This window comes from Gadus morhua, chromosome 13, assembly GCF_902167405.1.
Source record: "Gadus morhua chromosome 13, gadMor3.0, whole genome shotgun sequence".
In the NCBI taxonomy this organism is placed as follows: domain Eukaryota; kingdom Metazoa; phylum Chordata; class Actinopteri; order Gadiformes; family Gadidae; genus Gadus; species Gadus morhua.
The window spans coordinates 11,650,409-11,667,039 of NC_044060.1; the positions used below are offsets into that span (position 1 = coordinate 11,650,409).

At 47.7% G+C, this 16,631-nt stretch overlaps 2 protein-coding genes across 2 annotated transcripts in view; one reads left to right on the forward strand and one right to left on the reverse strand.

Moving 5' to 3' along the window:
* tnks1bp1 (tankyrase 1 binding protein 1) overlaps nucleotides 1–10,635 on the reverse strand; it is a 16,094-nt gene extending 5,459 nt beyond the window's left edge. Inside the window, exons 1-4 of the mRNA XM_030374752.1 lie at nucleotides 10,237–10,635; nucleotides 7,552–8,779; nucleotides 6,567–7,440; nucleotides 4,773–6,467 (exon numbers count right to left, since the gene is read on the reverse strand). Of these exons, the coding sequence (XP_030230612.1) occupies nucleotides 4,773–6,467; nucleotides 6,567–7,440; nucleotides 7,552–8,762 (3,780 nt within the window). The 5' untranslated portion in view covers nucleotides 8,763–8,779; nucleotides 10,237–10,635. The remainder of the gene's footprint in view (nucleotides 1–4,772; nucleotides 6,468–6,566; nucleotides 7,441–7,551; nucleotides 8,780–10,236) is intronic.
* Nucleotides 10,636–11,192: 557 nt separating this feature from the next.
* On the forward strand, nucleotides 11,193–15,491 carry LOC115557055 (protein unc-119 homolog B). The gene is made up of 5 exons (XM_030374632.1): nucleotides 11,193–11,598; nucleotides 12,248–12,361; nucleotides 12,877–12,976; nucleotides 13,430–13,602; nucleotides 15,091–15,491. Exons 1-5 carry the CDS (start codon nucleotides 11,337–11,339, stop codon nucleotides 15,201–15,203), a joined length of 762 nt encoding a protein of 253 aa, XP_030230492.1. The 5' UTR covers nucleotides 11,193–11,336; the 3' UTR covers nucleotides 15,204–15,491.
* Nucleotides 15,492–16,631: the final 1,140 nt, after the last annotated feature.

A 16,631-nucleotide genomic window follows, 5' to 3' on the forward strand; every position in this document is an offset into this window, starting at 1 on the left:
TGAATGGTCCACTGACAGTGGATTTGCCTACCCAGGTACTCAATGCACAGAGAGAAATTCTGTTTGTCTACTAAAGGTGATATGCACATGTAAGATATTGCCCTGCAGCATTCAAAGCACTTTCCAATAATGAATCTGTCCTGCTTCTCTTTCAATAGATTCAGAAAGACGATTTATTCATGTTGTTGTAGAGTTTATGCAGTGTTTCTGCACGTAGTGATACGTTGCTGAATAATCGACAGCATCCCAAGATCGTCACAGTCTGTATGAAAAACGTGGTGTTCAGGGTGAAAACATGTATCTCACAATGGTTTTTTAAAATGTTTTGATTGCAATATGAATGGCTATTTCATTCCTTTTGCTTTAAAGTAAAATAAATACATGTCATTAATACAGAAACAGTCCTCATACACCCTCACCTACCCCACCATATTTACTGAAACCGGAATACGCCACCACAATCAATATTTACAGGAGATGGGAGACGGGGGAGGGGGGAGACGGGTGCACACAAATACCCACAAGGCATTGTTTGTTTACGCTATTAAATTGCTCCCACACTCTGTAGTCGTGTATCAGAGACGCAGCGAGAGCTTAGCAATGAGGTGAGGGAGGTTTTGCATGAGCAACCTGTATAAAACTGAAATTTTAAGTCAAGGACATGAGTCACTAGGAATTATTTTCCCGCCTTTCTTTTAATAGAATGCTGAGGAACCTGGGTTGATGAGAGGAAACATTGCTCGATGCCCCGAGCATGAAAACGGGTCCGACACGAGACTAGCATAATCACTGGCGAGACTGTCAACAATGCTACAGGCCATTAAGGGAACAAGACGGATTATGAGGTGAAGAGACGACAACAACCGGCGGGTTTTTACCGCCATGTCTCCAATAGCAAATTAAACAGACATGGGTTTTAGCAGCAAACACACCCACTAAACCTGGTTTATTTAGGGACATGCAGCACACACAAACACACACACACACACACAGACCCCCCCCCCCCCACGCACAAACAGACACACACACACACACACACACACACACACACACACACACACACACACACACACACACACACACACACACACACACACACACACACACACACACACACACACACAATGCCTGACTTATTCACACACACACTATTATATATTCCCATTAAGTGTTTCTCCTGGAGCTCAGCATCCGGTATAGTGCCTAAGGGGTCAGCATATTTAAATATGATCTTGGTCTCTATTAATTCCACAATAGGTTGGTGGAATAATTATAGGGAATTTTATATTGAATCTACCTATTTATATTGTAATTCCAAGGCCAAAGAACTATCAGCCAAAATTCACCATGTGCCAAAAGCAGAAACAATATTTCTCATATGCTGATTAAATGACCTGCATTTGCCTCTCTGTGCTTCCGTCATTGTCTATTCACTACGGTAACCTATCAGTCAATCTTTACGATGCAGAAGCATGCTGATATTGAGCCGACCAGAGGGACAGAGCCGTGATGACCCTCCATTGGGACGTAACGGTCCGTTAAACTCTGAAATCTTACAGAGCAGGGGCCCGCAGCTCTCCTCCCGCAGCGCGGCAAGGGCCGCCGCGCTGCGAGCCGCCGCCGCAGGGACTTCCCGCTCGGGTCCGAGCTCTGTGGCGGCGATACCGCAGGGCTGAGGTCTTGGACTCTCTCCGCCTCCTCGTCCTGCTCCTCCTCTCCTGCCTCTTCCCCCTTGTGCGCCCGTCCTGCGGGGCCACAGAGGAGCCCCGGGGCCCCCAGTAAGGAGCGCCGCATGCCGACCACCCAGCCAGACACCTGCTGCCGAACGGAGGACATTTTCCCTCCCAGGTACTGCATCCCTGCTCCCTCTGTGAAATGGTCACCATGGAAACTGAGTGCCAAAGGGGGTGGGGGGGGGGGGGTTGTAACTAAGCAATGTGTCTTTTTATGGTGGCTATGATTTGCCGTTCCACGGAGCCCGCCGATATTGAAAGCACAATCGTCCTCTGATCGAAAGCAAACTTTTCGGTGTTGAGACTGTTCATGTCATCTAGTATCGTAAATCTTCTAATCCACAGCATGCCAGAAGATCACTCTCTCCGGCGTTGCAATCCATTCATTAAAAAACCCTCGAGCAAAAATGGACTTCAAGATGAAGTGAGACAAAAGGGAAACTAGGACCTTCCATTTGGTTCCGGAAAAATTTCAACTCCAACTATGATCCCTGTGCCTCTGTTTCTGTTCAGGCAGGTTTCACCTCCCTTCATGCCCCTCTGTATACATCCCTCCAGTTTCCTATCAATTAAAAAGTGAGGAAAAAAATCTGCTGACAGGATGGTCCAGGACGGTCCTCTCCCCAAGACCTGAGCCAGGTTCCAATAAACATCCGACCCAATCTCAGGTCTGTGGAGGGACTTGCAGTGTCACTTACACTGTCCCTGCAGCCACACATAACAGGTTCACACAGATAATAAAAGCAGAAGTAGGGCAGCTCTTCAGGTGAGAGAATGATAGCTGGCTGGGTGGATAGAGAGAGTCTGTCTGGGACAACTGGTGTGTGTACGAGAGTGAGTGAGTGAGTGAGTGAGTGAGTGAGTGAGTGAGTGAGTGAGTGAGTGAGTGAGTGAGTGAGTGAGTGAGTGAGTGAGTGAGTGAGTGAGAGAGAGAGAGAGAGAGAGAGAGAGAGAGAGAGAGAGAGAGAGAGAGAGAGAGATAACAAGGAAGAGGCCTGATGTAAGTATAGTGCTCTTTACATGATCCCATTACGCTGTTTAGGCTGACTCACGCTCTACAAGACCCACCTATTCATTTGCCTAAGTCAGACACAGCGCCTCATTCTGGCGGATTTGGGTTTGCCCTTTTCACACCACACTTCCCCAAACATGGTTTCATTTAACTCATGCACACAATTTCCTGTTCCATGTGTTAGTTATTTGATTCCTCATTCATAATCTCTCTGCTATGAATATCTGTGAATCATCAAGGTGTGTAAGTAGAAGGAAATTGGAGTGAAACTACAGGGAGCAGCCACAGCACCGCCTAGTGGCCAAAATGGTTCCGTCTCACGGTTTATGAAATGGTGGGAAAATAAACAGTTCCACATCCAACCCTTTTGGTTTATCAGTAGTCTCAAATTACAATTCATGAAAAGCAGAAAGCGAAAGACACCACAAACCGAGGCGCACTCTCTCACAGACAAGACAACCTTCGGATTACACACAGGTATGTATACACACCTGCCACGTGTGAAAATAGACTCACTCACACACACCCACACAGACCACACACACACACACACACACACACACACACACCCACACCCACACCAACGCATAGACACATGGACACACAGAACTTTGCACAACACATAAATGTGGACACAAAGGGTGAGTGACAAAGGGAAAACAGTATCTCTTACAAGGTGAATGTCTGCATTAATTCTATCAATCCTTCTCTGAGTCATGCAGCCAATAAATTAACCTGTTCATCCACATTGACACTTTAGTTAGCCTCTCGTTCCACTTAGAATACCACAGATCCTTAACATGATTTCCACTCGAGGTTGACACTCAGTAACTCGGTCACATTCTGAGGCCCGTCCAATCCAAAAGTGGACCCTCTTTCAATCATGCATACCCCAAATAAAATTGTCTTTTTTGGTTGTCTACCTCTTGACTTTCATAAGTCTGGACAATTAAAGCACTTTGATGAAATCCAATGAAGAGTGAAGGAGGCATGATTTTTTTTTTTTATGAAAGCCTTGTAGCTCTCAGTTTCAAAGATTGCCAACAACACTCTTAGACAGATACGTAAGATTACTCATGTCCCAGCCCTCTCCTTAAACAAAAGAGTAAAAAGTAGATAAACTCAAGGTTAAAAACACACACAAACACATACAAACAGCATGCACACATACAAAAAAAACACATACACATTCACAGGGCATGTGTGAATAAAATACGGGCTGATTCCCAGGAGCACTTTGATTCTCCACACCTGCTAGGTCAACAACATCTGATCTTTACATACACTGATATCGTTTTCATAGCAAGAAATAATTTGGCATGAAGTGTCGATGTCTATCTCTTGATGCATGATGCATTAGTGTTGGTTATATTGCATTGCATTCTTCTACCATTAATCATTAAACATCTACAGCACGCTCATTTGGCTTGCTTGCATACACAAACACCCACACCCACACCCACACCCACACACACCCCCACACACACACACACACACACACACACACACACACACACACACACACACACACACACACACACACACACACACACACACACACACACACACACACACACACACACACACACACACACACATAAACACAAACGCACAGCTATAGACACACACTCACACACACACACACACACACCTTTTGTAATCATCTTGTGCAACAAGCTTTCAGGAGCAAATTGAGTTTGTTATATGTGACTTCAAGAGCAAGAATAACCAGTCAACTATGTGGCTGCCATTGTTACAGTGTCCTCTGTGTGTTTGCGAAGGTGAAGGGCTTTGGCTGACGGTTCAGCGAAGGTATAACCAGGTACATGTTCGCTCCTGCTCTGTTCTGTCAGTCTTGCTGCATGATTCTGCCTGCCACACAGCTTATAACCAAAAAAACAACACATCTTCCACAATCTGCTGCCCATGGAGTTGTTATCACAGGACCAATGAAAGGAACCCAATGGTTCCCCAGTCCTTCAGTTCAAAGAGAGAATACACTCAGAATACACAAAGTAGGGATTTACCTTCAGCTCAGCCACTCCTCCTTCCCTCTCCTCCTTTTTCTCTTCATGCACCTCTTCATCTTCATCTTCCTCCACCACCTCTGCCTTTTTCTGCTCCACTGTCGGGAACTCATATGGCCTCCTCGGTTCCTCCTGGGGTTGAGGGACGAGGCACGGTATCAAGGGACGAGGGAGGACATCCGATTCCTTCAGCGGGTCTAGCTGCGGTGCTTGATGTGTCCGTGAGTCAACATCGGGGGCCCGGCGAACCCAGACATCTTCCAGCCCAGAGTCTGGCTCTGGGGTTTGGGGGACCCTACTCTTGGACCCCCATCTCCTAGGTGTGACGGAGAAGTCATCAAACAGAACTTCAGTGAAAGGCTTCTTGACTGAAAAGTCGTCGAAAGGAACTTCCAGTGGGCCCTCTGCGCTAAACGTTGGTTCAACGAGCAGGGAGGTCGGCACAGCCGATTTCTGACCCTCATCTTCAGAGTCAAAGCTGATTAAGATGGCCGTGTCCACTGCGGGGCACTCTCTATCTCTGACCGCCTGTTGCCGTGTCACTTCCTCCTCCTCTGCTTGCTTCCTCCTCGCTGCCTCCTCCTTTCTCTCCTGAGCTCTCTCTTCTTCTTCCTGCTGCTTCTTGATCCTTTCTTGTTCTTCTTGTAATCTCTCTCTCTCCCTCTCGCTCCCTCTCTCCCTCTCTTCCTCTTCTCTCCTCCTCTCCGTCTCTCGAAGCTTCAGCTCTTGTTCTTCGGCTCTCTTCCTGTCAAGCGCTTCCTGTGTCTGTCTTTCTCTCTCCTGCTCCTCCCGAAGTCTCTGCTGCTTTTGTCTCTCTCTTTCGCGCTCCTCTGCCTCCACTATCAGTCTGTCTCTTTCTCTCTTAACCTCTAAAATCCTTTCTGCCTCTCTCTCAATCCGTTCTGCCCTAAGTTGGTCCTCTGATCTTTCTGTTTCCTCCACTTCTCTCCTCCTGGCCTCCTCCCTTACCCTCTCTTCTTCTCTCAGTCTCTCCTCCATCTGCCTTGCCCGCTCTCTGTCCTCGTCTCTCTTTCTCTGTTGCATCAACTCCACCTGTCTTTCCCTCTCCATCGCCTCTTTTTTCAACCTTTCTTGTACGAGTTCCTCTTCCCTCAATCTCTCTTCCATTTTCTGCCTCTCTCGCTCTTGCTCTCTCAGTCTCTCCTCCAACCTCAGTCTCTCTTTCGCTTCCTCTCTCAACCTTTCCTCCACTTTCTGTCTCTCTTTCGCCTCCTCCCTCAGTCTCTCCTCCAACCTCGCTCGCTCTCTCTCTTCCACTTTCAATCTTTCCTCCAATGTCTGTCGTTCTTTCGCCTCTTCTTTCAATCTCTCCTCATCTCTTTGTTTCTCTATTTCCTCCTCTTTCAATCTCTCCTCTTCTCTCTTTCTCTCCCTCTCGGTCTCCTCCGCTTGTAATTTCTCCTCTACTCTCTTTTTCTCTCTCTCCTCTTCTTTCTCTTTCTCCTCTTCTTTCTCTTTCTCCTCTTTCCTCTGTCTCTCCCTCTCAGTCTCCTCCGCTTGTAATCTCTCCTCTTCTCTCTTTCTCTCCCTCTCGGTCTCCTCCGCTTGTAATTTCTCCTCTACTCTCTTTTTCTCTCTCTCCTCTTCTTTCTCTTTCTCCTCTTCTCTCTGTCTCTCCCTCTCGGTCTCCTCCGCTTGTAATCTCTCCTCTACTCTCTTTTTCTCTCTCTCCTCTTCTCTCTGTCTCTCCCTCTCTCTCTCCTCCGCTTGTAATCTCTCCTTTACTCTCTGTTTCTCTCTCCCCTCTTCTCTCTGTCTCTCCCTCTCTCTCTCCTCCACTTGTAATCTCTCCTCTGCCCTCTGTTTCGCTCTCTCCTCTTCTTTCAACCTCTCCTCTTCTCTCTGTCTCTCCCTCTCTCTCTCCTCCGCTCTTAGTCTCTCCTCTTTTTTCTGTCTCTCCCTCTCCTCTTCTCTCTGACTCTCCCTCTCTTTCTCCTCCTTTCTCAATCTCTCCTCCTCTAACTGTTTCTCCTTCTTTCTCATCTCCTCGTCCCGCCTGACCCTTTCTCTGTCTTCCTCTAGCTCTCTCTCTTTCTGCTTCAACCGCTCTCTCTGCGCCTCTTCCTCCTCCTCCCTCTGTCTCTGTTTCTGCCGCTCCGCCTCTTTAAACGTCTCGTTCTCTCGAAGTCGCTCTTCCATCCGTGTCACCTTCTCTTTCTGCTCTTCCCTTTGTTTCTGCCACATAAACTCCTCATGCTTTTCCCGCTCTTTCTCTTTCTCTATTTTGATCGCCTCCTCCGTTGGGCCCTCGTGGCCTTCATCCTCGGAAAGGTCTTCCTCCTCTGCGCTGGACTCGGGTTCGGACCCCAGGAGCACCGGAGGTTTGCCGTCATCCCGCTCCACGGTCCCAAAGCGAACTGACCGACGCAGGGTCCTGTCCTTCAGTGGGTTGGCTCGGTGGGCTTCCGCGGAGCTGGGGTCAGAGAGCACAGCTGCACTGTCAGACACGCCGTCCTGGACGGGTTCTAAGGACTTATCTGTGGAGCTTTCTGGGGTTTCCTCATCAGGAGAAGTACTCTGGGGTGTCTCCACGGGATCATCCAACGGCTTTGCAGCTGATGAGACCGCTGGAAGTAGATCTGCAGTCTCCTCTGTGGACATCTCTCTTGGTGTATTTTCTTCCTTGGGAGGGTCGATACTGTCGAAGCTGTGGAAATACATTTTTATGTTAAAGTTGGCCCAATAACATTTTCAACAGATAAATAATAAAAATATACTGTATATAAGATATCTAGATAAGAGAACGGAGACCACTTACTCTTTTGTAGGAGTTTTAGTTTGAGGTTGGACAATATTGTCTGTGTCTGCATTCGTCTCCAATGCCCAGTTTTTAATTCTGTCTTTGACCGCTGCTCCTGTTTCGTTTGATTGGGTGACAACTGGTGGCTCCTCCCTTTTCACAGCGACCTCAGGTCTCAATGATGAGTCAAAAAGCAGAGTGATTCTACGTTTTATACTGCTTCCCCCTGTTCTGTCCTCCTCTGCTTCCAGCTTCAGCACCTCTGCGCCCTTTTCACTACTCGGTTGAACTACAGTTGGGTTTATCTTTTCTGGTTCGACGGCAGACGTTGGCAGTTTTCCTACGTATTTACCTCTGGTTGTTTGGGGAGGCAGGGAGGGCAGAGGCTGGCCACCTGATTCAAATTTCATAGTGAGCTCCATTGACAAGCGGTTCCTGACCAGGCTACGCTTGATTGGTGGATCTTGGGACGTTGGGCTGAGAGGGTCCTTTGCGTTGGCTTCGTCTTTTAGTTCTAAAACGCCCGTGGAGGCCTTGGGGCGCCTTAGGGTGACAGCAGACCTTGGGATTGTGTCGGGAGGGGTTGTGTCCCTTGTGGCGGGCTGGTCCACTACAGGGTGGGTCTTGGGTTTGGTGGGGTCCGAGGTTGCCGCAGCCGAGGTGGTGTCTGGTACCTTCTTCTCATCTTTTACAGTGATTTCTCCACTGATAATTACTTGTTCTTTAACAGGGACTGATAGAGGGGCGGTCTTGTCATCTTTAGTGATCTTCAGGGGTTCTTCAGCAGGGCTGCTCACAGGGCTTCTCTTTCTTTCTATCGGGCGAGGCGTCGGCAGCCCGCTGGCTTTAGGAACACTCGCCGAGTCGGACGTGTCACTTGGCCGTGAGGCAGACCCCTCCTCTCTTTTCCCCTTCAAAGCGGAAGATTCTCGTGTTGGCTTTGCGTCAGTGATGGCTGGACTGGACTGCGGCACAGCGCTGGGCTCGGGTTTGGCGGCCCCGGGGAAGAGGTTCTTGATGGAGACTCGAGACGGCGATGACGGAGAAGACGGGACAGTGGTCTTTGGGGCGTTGATGGAGCGGAGGGTGGTGTTGCGCTGCAGAGAGAAGGGCTTGGGCGTGATCAGGGGTTTGGATAGCGGCCCGGCTCTCAAGGAGCCCCCGTAGGAGCTCTTCTTCTCCCCGTCCGCAAGCCCCGAGCTGGGCTGGCCCTCCACGCGAGAGGCCATGGCTTTGGTAGAGACACCTGGTGGTCGGAGGAATTGGATGGAGCAAAGAAGAGGGAAGGGAGAAGGGAGAGGAGTGTGTTACAACGAGGACATCAATGCATCAATGCGAAAAACACGAAGCAGGGAAATATCACACCGCTTAAAAAGAAGCTGATAATAGAACAACCTGGAAAGAGTTAGTAAAAGTTTTGAATAGTATTCGATTTTTCTTGAAATTAGCTACAACATGTGATGAGTTAATAAAGATGAATAGACTACTTAAATCAAACTTTCTGTCCACATATGATATGGGATTTTTGGCGTTGGAGAATTTTATTCTCAGTGTAATGCAATGCATTATTTAGCTTCATGATCCCTTAGAGTTTTCCATGTAGACAAATATGCCGTTTGGAAAATTTGGAGGAAATGTAGCAGTTCAGTCCTGTTTCCTTATCAGAACATAGGACTTAACTAGGACGAGGGTACATGTTTCTCTCTGTCAGCCAGTGAAAGTGGAGGAGTGTCTAATTACACCGACCCCAATGTCTGTGTGAAAAGCAATAATAGGCCTAACAACCAAATATTTATAAACTGAACCATTCATGGCGTCTGGTTTTACCAGTGGGTAAACCGGTCAATCCACAGTCACACAACATTGTTCAATAATATTTAGGTGTTGGCGTCATCAGCCACTTGGAGTTTCTCTCAACATATCAATAGGTTATGTCATAGTTATTAGAATTGGCCCATTTCGTTTCATTGCATAAAAAGATGGTCCCGATGGTAGGGCTTTACGAGCACATTTCAAATGATGTATATTGACACATAACTAATAAATATAACTATCAGCTTGCAGCGCATGAAACGAATCTCCTGCCAAGTCAACGACGGCAGTCGCCGCTGGCCTTTGAGCTCGTTTTATTTGCTTGTGTTCAACGTATGCCGCAGTGTCAACGTTTAAGCACATTGAGCTTTTATAGGATATGTAATAACAGGCCAAAATCATTCTCGACCTCATAAGATAAATAAAAAGGTCGACGACCCATCAACGAATACATCAGCATGTATGTTTATTGCAACTTGATTTTATTTAAGGTTGCAACTAACCACAAGGTAACACAGCCGCTTGTGGATATGGGCTCCTTAATAAGTTACTGAGTGGGTCAACAATAAAGTCGCTATCAGTGGACGCGGTGGCTCAGCGTCCCACGGGTCCCAGCGGATGATTGGAGCAGAGCCATAATGTCACCCTTGAACAAAGAAAGGGAAAGGAGGAAATGCAAACGACGATATATTTGCCTGATTAAACATGATCATCTGGAATAATCTGAACCTATTGTTTGGTTAGTCTCCATGTCCTGCTGTAATGCGTTTTTTAGGGGTGTCCAAGATAACTTGATTTAGCCTACGCGTCGCCTGTTTCCAAAGAGGTGAACTGGCCAACCACTTTTTGTTTTGCGACTCCTGTTTGGTAAAATATAAAGTGTGTTATTACCTTTTGGGTTTCACGCGGTCATCCAGGGGAGAATGCGAAGGGAAACCGGGAGCAGGCCAGCGAAATGTCAGACAGCGGTTCTCGGATCTCAGATCACAGAAGGCAGGTTGTAGGAAGTAAACGGGAGAGAGGAATCACGTCTTGCTCCTTGTTGTGTGCAACTCTTCTGGATACGGCTATCCAATAGACACTCCCTCCTCTTCAAGGCAAACCATGCCGCTCACCAGACCCGACCAACAGGTTCCTGCCGAAGTGCACCATGCACATTTATGGCACCGAATCCCCGATATATACTTTATGTAAAAGTTGGTGCTCATGGCTCTGCTCTATTCAAACGCGCAGTGATCCGTTCCAGCTGATTTGCATCCCCCTGCATGTGTCTTTCTCTGGGTGCGTCACCTGTTTGTCCAAACCACCAGAAATAAAACATTGACTAGTTGCGTCGGGAGCAGAGGGAGATGGAGTTGAAAGAAGATTTATATTCCCACACATTTGCACACAACCAGTAGGACTTCATTATGCCTACAACACAAATGGCGGGAATGGAATTGCCTCAAGACAGATATCCCGAATTCCGACGTTTATTTTGGAGCAGTCTGACGGGTGACTGGGAGTAATGTGAACTGGATGGCACCTTGCACACACGCATGTAAAAGTCAAGTGACTTCGCCCTCCAGTGGATGTTTAAAGATGTTTCCGCGTGCACCCACTGTCTTCCTACTTTGGGCTTGCTGGGCCGGGCGAGTTGTCATGGCAACTGTTCAGCATGTGCTACAAAAACAAGAGCTTGACCATATTTCTCTCTCTCTCTCTCTCTCTCTCTCTCTCTCTCTCTCTCTCTCTCTCTCTCTCTCTCTCTCTCTCTCTCTCTCTCTCTCTCTCTCTCTCTCTCTCTCTCTCTCTCTCTCTCCCTCTCTCTCTCTCTCTCTCTCTCTCTCTCTCTCTCTCTCCCTTCCTGTGTCTTCCCCCTCCCATCCTCCACCCCCTCGCGTCCCCCGTCCCCCCCATCATCTGCGACGCCATCTTCTCGCGTTTAGAGCAAGAGCGAAGATAAGACGCAAGACAACCGTAGACTCGACTCGAGAGGACCGCCGTGTGTCATGATGAGCGGAGCCAAAGCCCGCAGCGATGCGCCTGTTGCTGACAACACCGTCTCTGGTAGCAGCGGCAGCAGCGCGCTCGGGGTCGGAAGCAGCGCCGCCGCTCCGCCGCGGGAGCGCAAGTCCAACGGAGGGGTTCTGAAGAGGCTCAGGTCCAGGAGGAGCCAGGTGGAGAGCAGGCCGGTGACTGAGGAGGACCTGCGGACCCAGAGTGGACAAATCACGGCGGACGAGGTGCTGGGACTGCGCGTCGCCACTCGGGGTAGGCTCTGTGTCACACCGTGTCTTCTCTGGGTTGGTTGTTATTGAAATGCATGTGGTGGCTTGGGCTTGTTCAGACTCGGAGTGAGTAATGTAGTGACAGACGTCAAGGCGATTATCAATGCCGTCTAACTTAAGGATTGTATTAACGTTGAACAGCGCCTTTAGGGTATGGTAAATGTGAATGTCTTTGCATCGAGCTCAGTATCGCCTATAGGTAGCCTCCAGGTTTATTGATTCACTGTGGGAAATAATCTCATATTACAACGTTATAATTTGCTTTTACACAACACCAGTTTCTTCTTGCAACAACGCAGTGTTGTTTGCTGTTACTCTGATATTTTAAAAAGTATTTGAGATTGCTTTATAAATCAGTCATAAATAATATACCACGTAAGAATCACTCTCAGGTATAACTGGAATAACACACACAATCAACAATTGATTGTTTATGTTATTCCAATTGAATTTCTTAATCCTGAATGATCAGGGCTTTGATTATTCAGAACAATAACAAAAGTCTCTCAATGTTTCTTTAAAGTGGTTTTGTTGTGTGCGTGGGTGTGTGACCTGTCAGAGAACATAAACACTGCCTCACAGTAACTTGATGTTGAGTAAAACTCGTCACACTCTTGTCATCTCTCCTCCAGGGTATCTCTGTAAACCAGAGGAGAACGTCTACAACATTGACTTTGTACGATTCAAGATCAGAGACCTGGAGACAGGCACCGTTTTGTTTGAGATCGCCAAGCCTCCAAATATGGGTATGCTGTCTGGACACATTTCCTGTGCCTTTTCTATTTTATATGTCGTCTCCGGTATGGTATCGTTTATGTTGGGCCTTACATTCTAGTTCTCGCCTACTGTTATCTAAAGAGCCCTTTTAACCCATACATCATGAGTGAGACTTTGAACAGACGACAGAAACAAATAACAATAGCAGATAATACGAGATTCAAGGGCCAGTATTTTCTGAAGTGTGGGCTTGCGCAGCCATTCAAAGCCGTATGGAGCCGTGTGGACCCTCCCACGTTTGAGGGTCCTTCTCCAGCTGTATGATAGACAGGTCAACCCCAGCCTACCCGTCGACACAGTCCATCAATCAATTCTTTCTAGCCTGGATATGAACACCCTCCCCTTGTGATGTCACAAAATTGACTGACCTCTAGACAACGTCAGTCCACCACTGTCCCCTGGTGGTATCACAGGGGGCCTTTGTATAATCACTGATGTGTGCGCCGTCGGTGTGACGTCCTGCTGTGCGTTGTGTTTCTGCCAGAGGAGGACCAGGAGGGCAGGGACGTGGACCTGAGTGCCGGTCGCTTCGTCCGCTACCAATTCACCCCCGCCTTCCTGAGACTGCGCACCGTGGGTGCCACGTGAGTACCACCACCCCCCCTGCTGACGTGAGCCCTCTCTGGCCCTGGGCGTCTCTGATGCCCACGGCCCGGGGCCATTATTAACATCAAGCATCCATGCGCAAACCAATTCAACTTCAACACTCGATTATTCATTTGGGAATTCAATTAGTGGGAAAGTGTCCGAACTCCCAGTACAGGGCAGAACAAGCACAGGACAAGCTGAACAAAACAACAGCAACCACATACAGGTGTGGCTTAGAAGCCACGTCCCCCAGTAGGGTGAATGTCCGTCCGAAGGTGAGTTTCCAGGTGTCCGGGAGGTCGGTTCAAACCATCCACTAGCTCTCCTTTGTATTGAGTAACCAGACCACAACAACAACACCAACACAGACAATACTGCTCCACCCATTTAATGCTATTTTTGCCTGAGGCCTTTTCTCTCTCTGTCTCCCTCTCCATCAAACCGCACAGTGTAGAGTTCACGGTGGGAAGTCGACCCCTGAACAACTTCCGCATGATCGAGAGGCACTACTTCCGCGAACACCTGCTCAAGAGCTTTGACTTCGACTTCGGCTTCTGCATCCCCAACAGCCGCAACACCTGCGAACACATTTACGAGTTCCCCCAGCTGTCTGAGGCCCTGGGTGAGCACCATGGCTGCCCCGGGCAGAGCCACACAACGGCGCCTCACCTGGGCTTTGGTCATATAAACACTATGTTACCCTAGGTTACAGCGCAGGCTGTCCGAGGCTCTGGGTGAGGCCACTGCTGGCCTGAATTACTAATGGGGGACGCAGGAGATTGCTGGCATATTTGATGTTTTGAAATATTGAAGAGTATGTATACAAACCAACCCCATTGGTATCTCTCCGTTAAAGGTGATTCTTAGGCAGCGTCACAGACGTTTCTTTGTCCATTGAAATCAATCAATTTCAATCAATGTACAAAGAATGCTGATGTCAGCATCATGTATGAGGGAAAGTGGTGTGTTGACGCTAGCGTGAGCTATCGAGTGTTGAAGCTCTACGATAGTTTGGATTAGTCTGATCCATCAGACGTACCCTGTCCGGGAGCTCAGGAGCTCCTTCCATTTAATATCCCAGTGGCGTTTCCCAGCCGGGAGAGGAGTTGATGGAACGCTTCTAAGACGCCACGCTGATGGCTCTGATGAGCGTGCAAGGGTCCAGGTGCAACACAATGTACCTTTTGAGCGACGGAAAACGGAGTCACGGCCAAAAAGTAGTTTGGAACCACTGGGTTACACAGTATGCATGCAAAACTCTGGAGACGTTGTCAGCAACAACAGTCACGATCAACTTGACTCATCACTTGTAATCCAAGATTGACCAAAGCCTGGTTCAGCCCACAGGGACGGCTACACCCCTGGAGATAGCAATTGTTGTTGTTTTTTTAATTGGCTGAAATTGAAGCCTGCTGCTGTTGCTTGCCACATGAAACAGGGTTTGGTTGCTTTCCAAAGCTGTAATCATATATTTCTGACCTAAAGGACAGAGTGATAGAGAGAAATCCTAATTTAGAAAATCTAAAAGGTATTATATCTCCCAAATAAAAAACACATGTTGGCGGCATAGGCATAAAAACGCAATCTATTTTTAATGTTCTCAACAAACAACAAATGAACCAATTAACTAGTATAGCTTATGTGAGTTGGAGGGCCAACGTGCTATAGGTAATATTTGTTAAATGAATGTAGGATACAAACTGCTATCACAGCTAGCAATGTAAGGGAGCAGCTATCATGTGGGTATTCGTTGCTTACTGCAACACAGGCAGAACACCATAATTTATGACATCAGGCAGACCGTCGCTGACGTTGGGTGCAATGGGTGCATTTCAAATGTAAATGCTCTGTAACCCAAGCTGACAGCCGCCCTGCTTTCCGCTCTGAAGTTACACTAGATGAGTTCAGCTCAAGATAATTGGGCACCTCTTCTTCTTCTTCTTCTTTTTTTTTCCCCCTCCTCCCGAAGTAAATGGTGCGGTGAGTCACCGCTGATCCGATGGCTTCCTTCCTACGCTCGCGAGCCGAAGGTCCCCGATGGGGGCTCCCAGCAGACGGGAAGGAGAGAACTTCTCTCTTCCTAATGTTTTTTTGCGTCTTGTCTTCGCAGTTCGTCAAATGGTGGAGTGTCCCTACGAGACCCGCTCTGACAGCTTCTACTTCGTGGACAACAGACTCGTCATGCACAACAAGGCTGACTATGCCTACAACGGTGGCCAGTAATACCTGCCGGCCCTATCAGACGAGTAGGCAACCATGCACGTACCACGCACCCTTGGGCACGCTTGTCTCCACGTAGGCGCTGCTTATGCCCAATGCACCAATGCGCACACGCGCACACGCACACACACACACACACACGCGCATATACGTGCACGTTCACATACACACAAATGCAGAACACACCGGAAGTCACCGAAGTTGGTTCTTGGTATTTTTTTGGACAATTTCTCGTGTATAGCAACTGAATCTGCTGTTGTTTCACTTGTGAGAAGTAAAGGGGACCACTTATTTTCTGTGTTTGTGTATGTGTGTGTGTGTGTGTGGGTGTGTGTGTGTATGTGTGTGTGTGTGTGTGTGTGTGTGTGTGTGTGTGTGTGTGTGTGTGTGTGTGTGTGTGTGTGTGTGTTAATGTGTGTGTGTGTGTGTGTGTGTGTGTGCGGGTGTGTCAGTGGGATGGGGGTAGAGCTAGAGGGGGGGGGGGGGGGGGGTAACTTTGTTAAAATCAAAAAGCTAGCCTAATTATTTTCGTTACCTCCTTGATCCCCCCGCCACACACACCCAGCCACAAACACACACACACACAGGCGCTCAGTGTTTTTTCATAAGAAGCTGTTGTCAAAGTAAGCGGTTTCCAATTCACCTTTTTTGGGCGTGGGAGGAGGAGGAGGTGGAGGAGGAGAAGGAAAGTGACTGTCAACACATAACCACTGCTGTCAAACACACATGGTCTCTCCTGTGACACGCTGTCTTTGTCTTGCGTTGTCATTCCCCCTGCCCCTCCAACCCATTTTGTTCCCCAATGACGTGCCGTATGAGATTTATTCATGTTGTTCTGTTCTATCTGGTTCGCTGCAAAATGGGAGCAAAATGAAAGGACACCATGTCCTCAATTGTAAGATACCCTACACCCCATCGCAAATATAATACTTTAGAGATACTTACAATGATGGACGTTAGAACACATTTCGGTTCAGACCAAATTTTCAACAAATTCCAATGGAATACCCAAGGAAATTTGGGTATCTTGTGTTTGTTTGTTGTTTTTTTATTAAAATTGCCCTATAATGCTAGTGTCACGTTGGCGTCTCTGGCAATTTGAGTAATTGTTCTGGTTAGTGCATCCTTTTGTCTTGTGCTTTGAATACTTCCTTGATCAGAGTACCAGGTGTCTTTGTAAAAATAAAGTATATATATATATATAAATAAATGTACATTTCTTACGTAATACTGTTGCAATGAAGTTTTGTTTTCCGCAAATTTTCACCTACACGTGTAATTGACCACAAATGGCCGCTAGAGGGAGTGCAATGATAACAAGGTAAAAACCCGGATAGATTCTGTTTTAAACTGGCTGTTCAATGGCTCACAAGTCAAGTCCATGGATGCGTTTGATTATATAGATGGCAACTGTTTTAAGATTTCTATGTA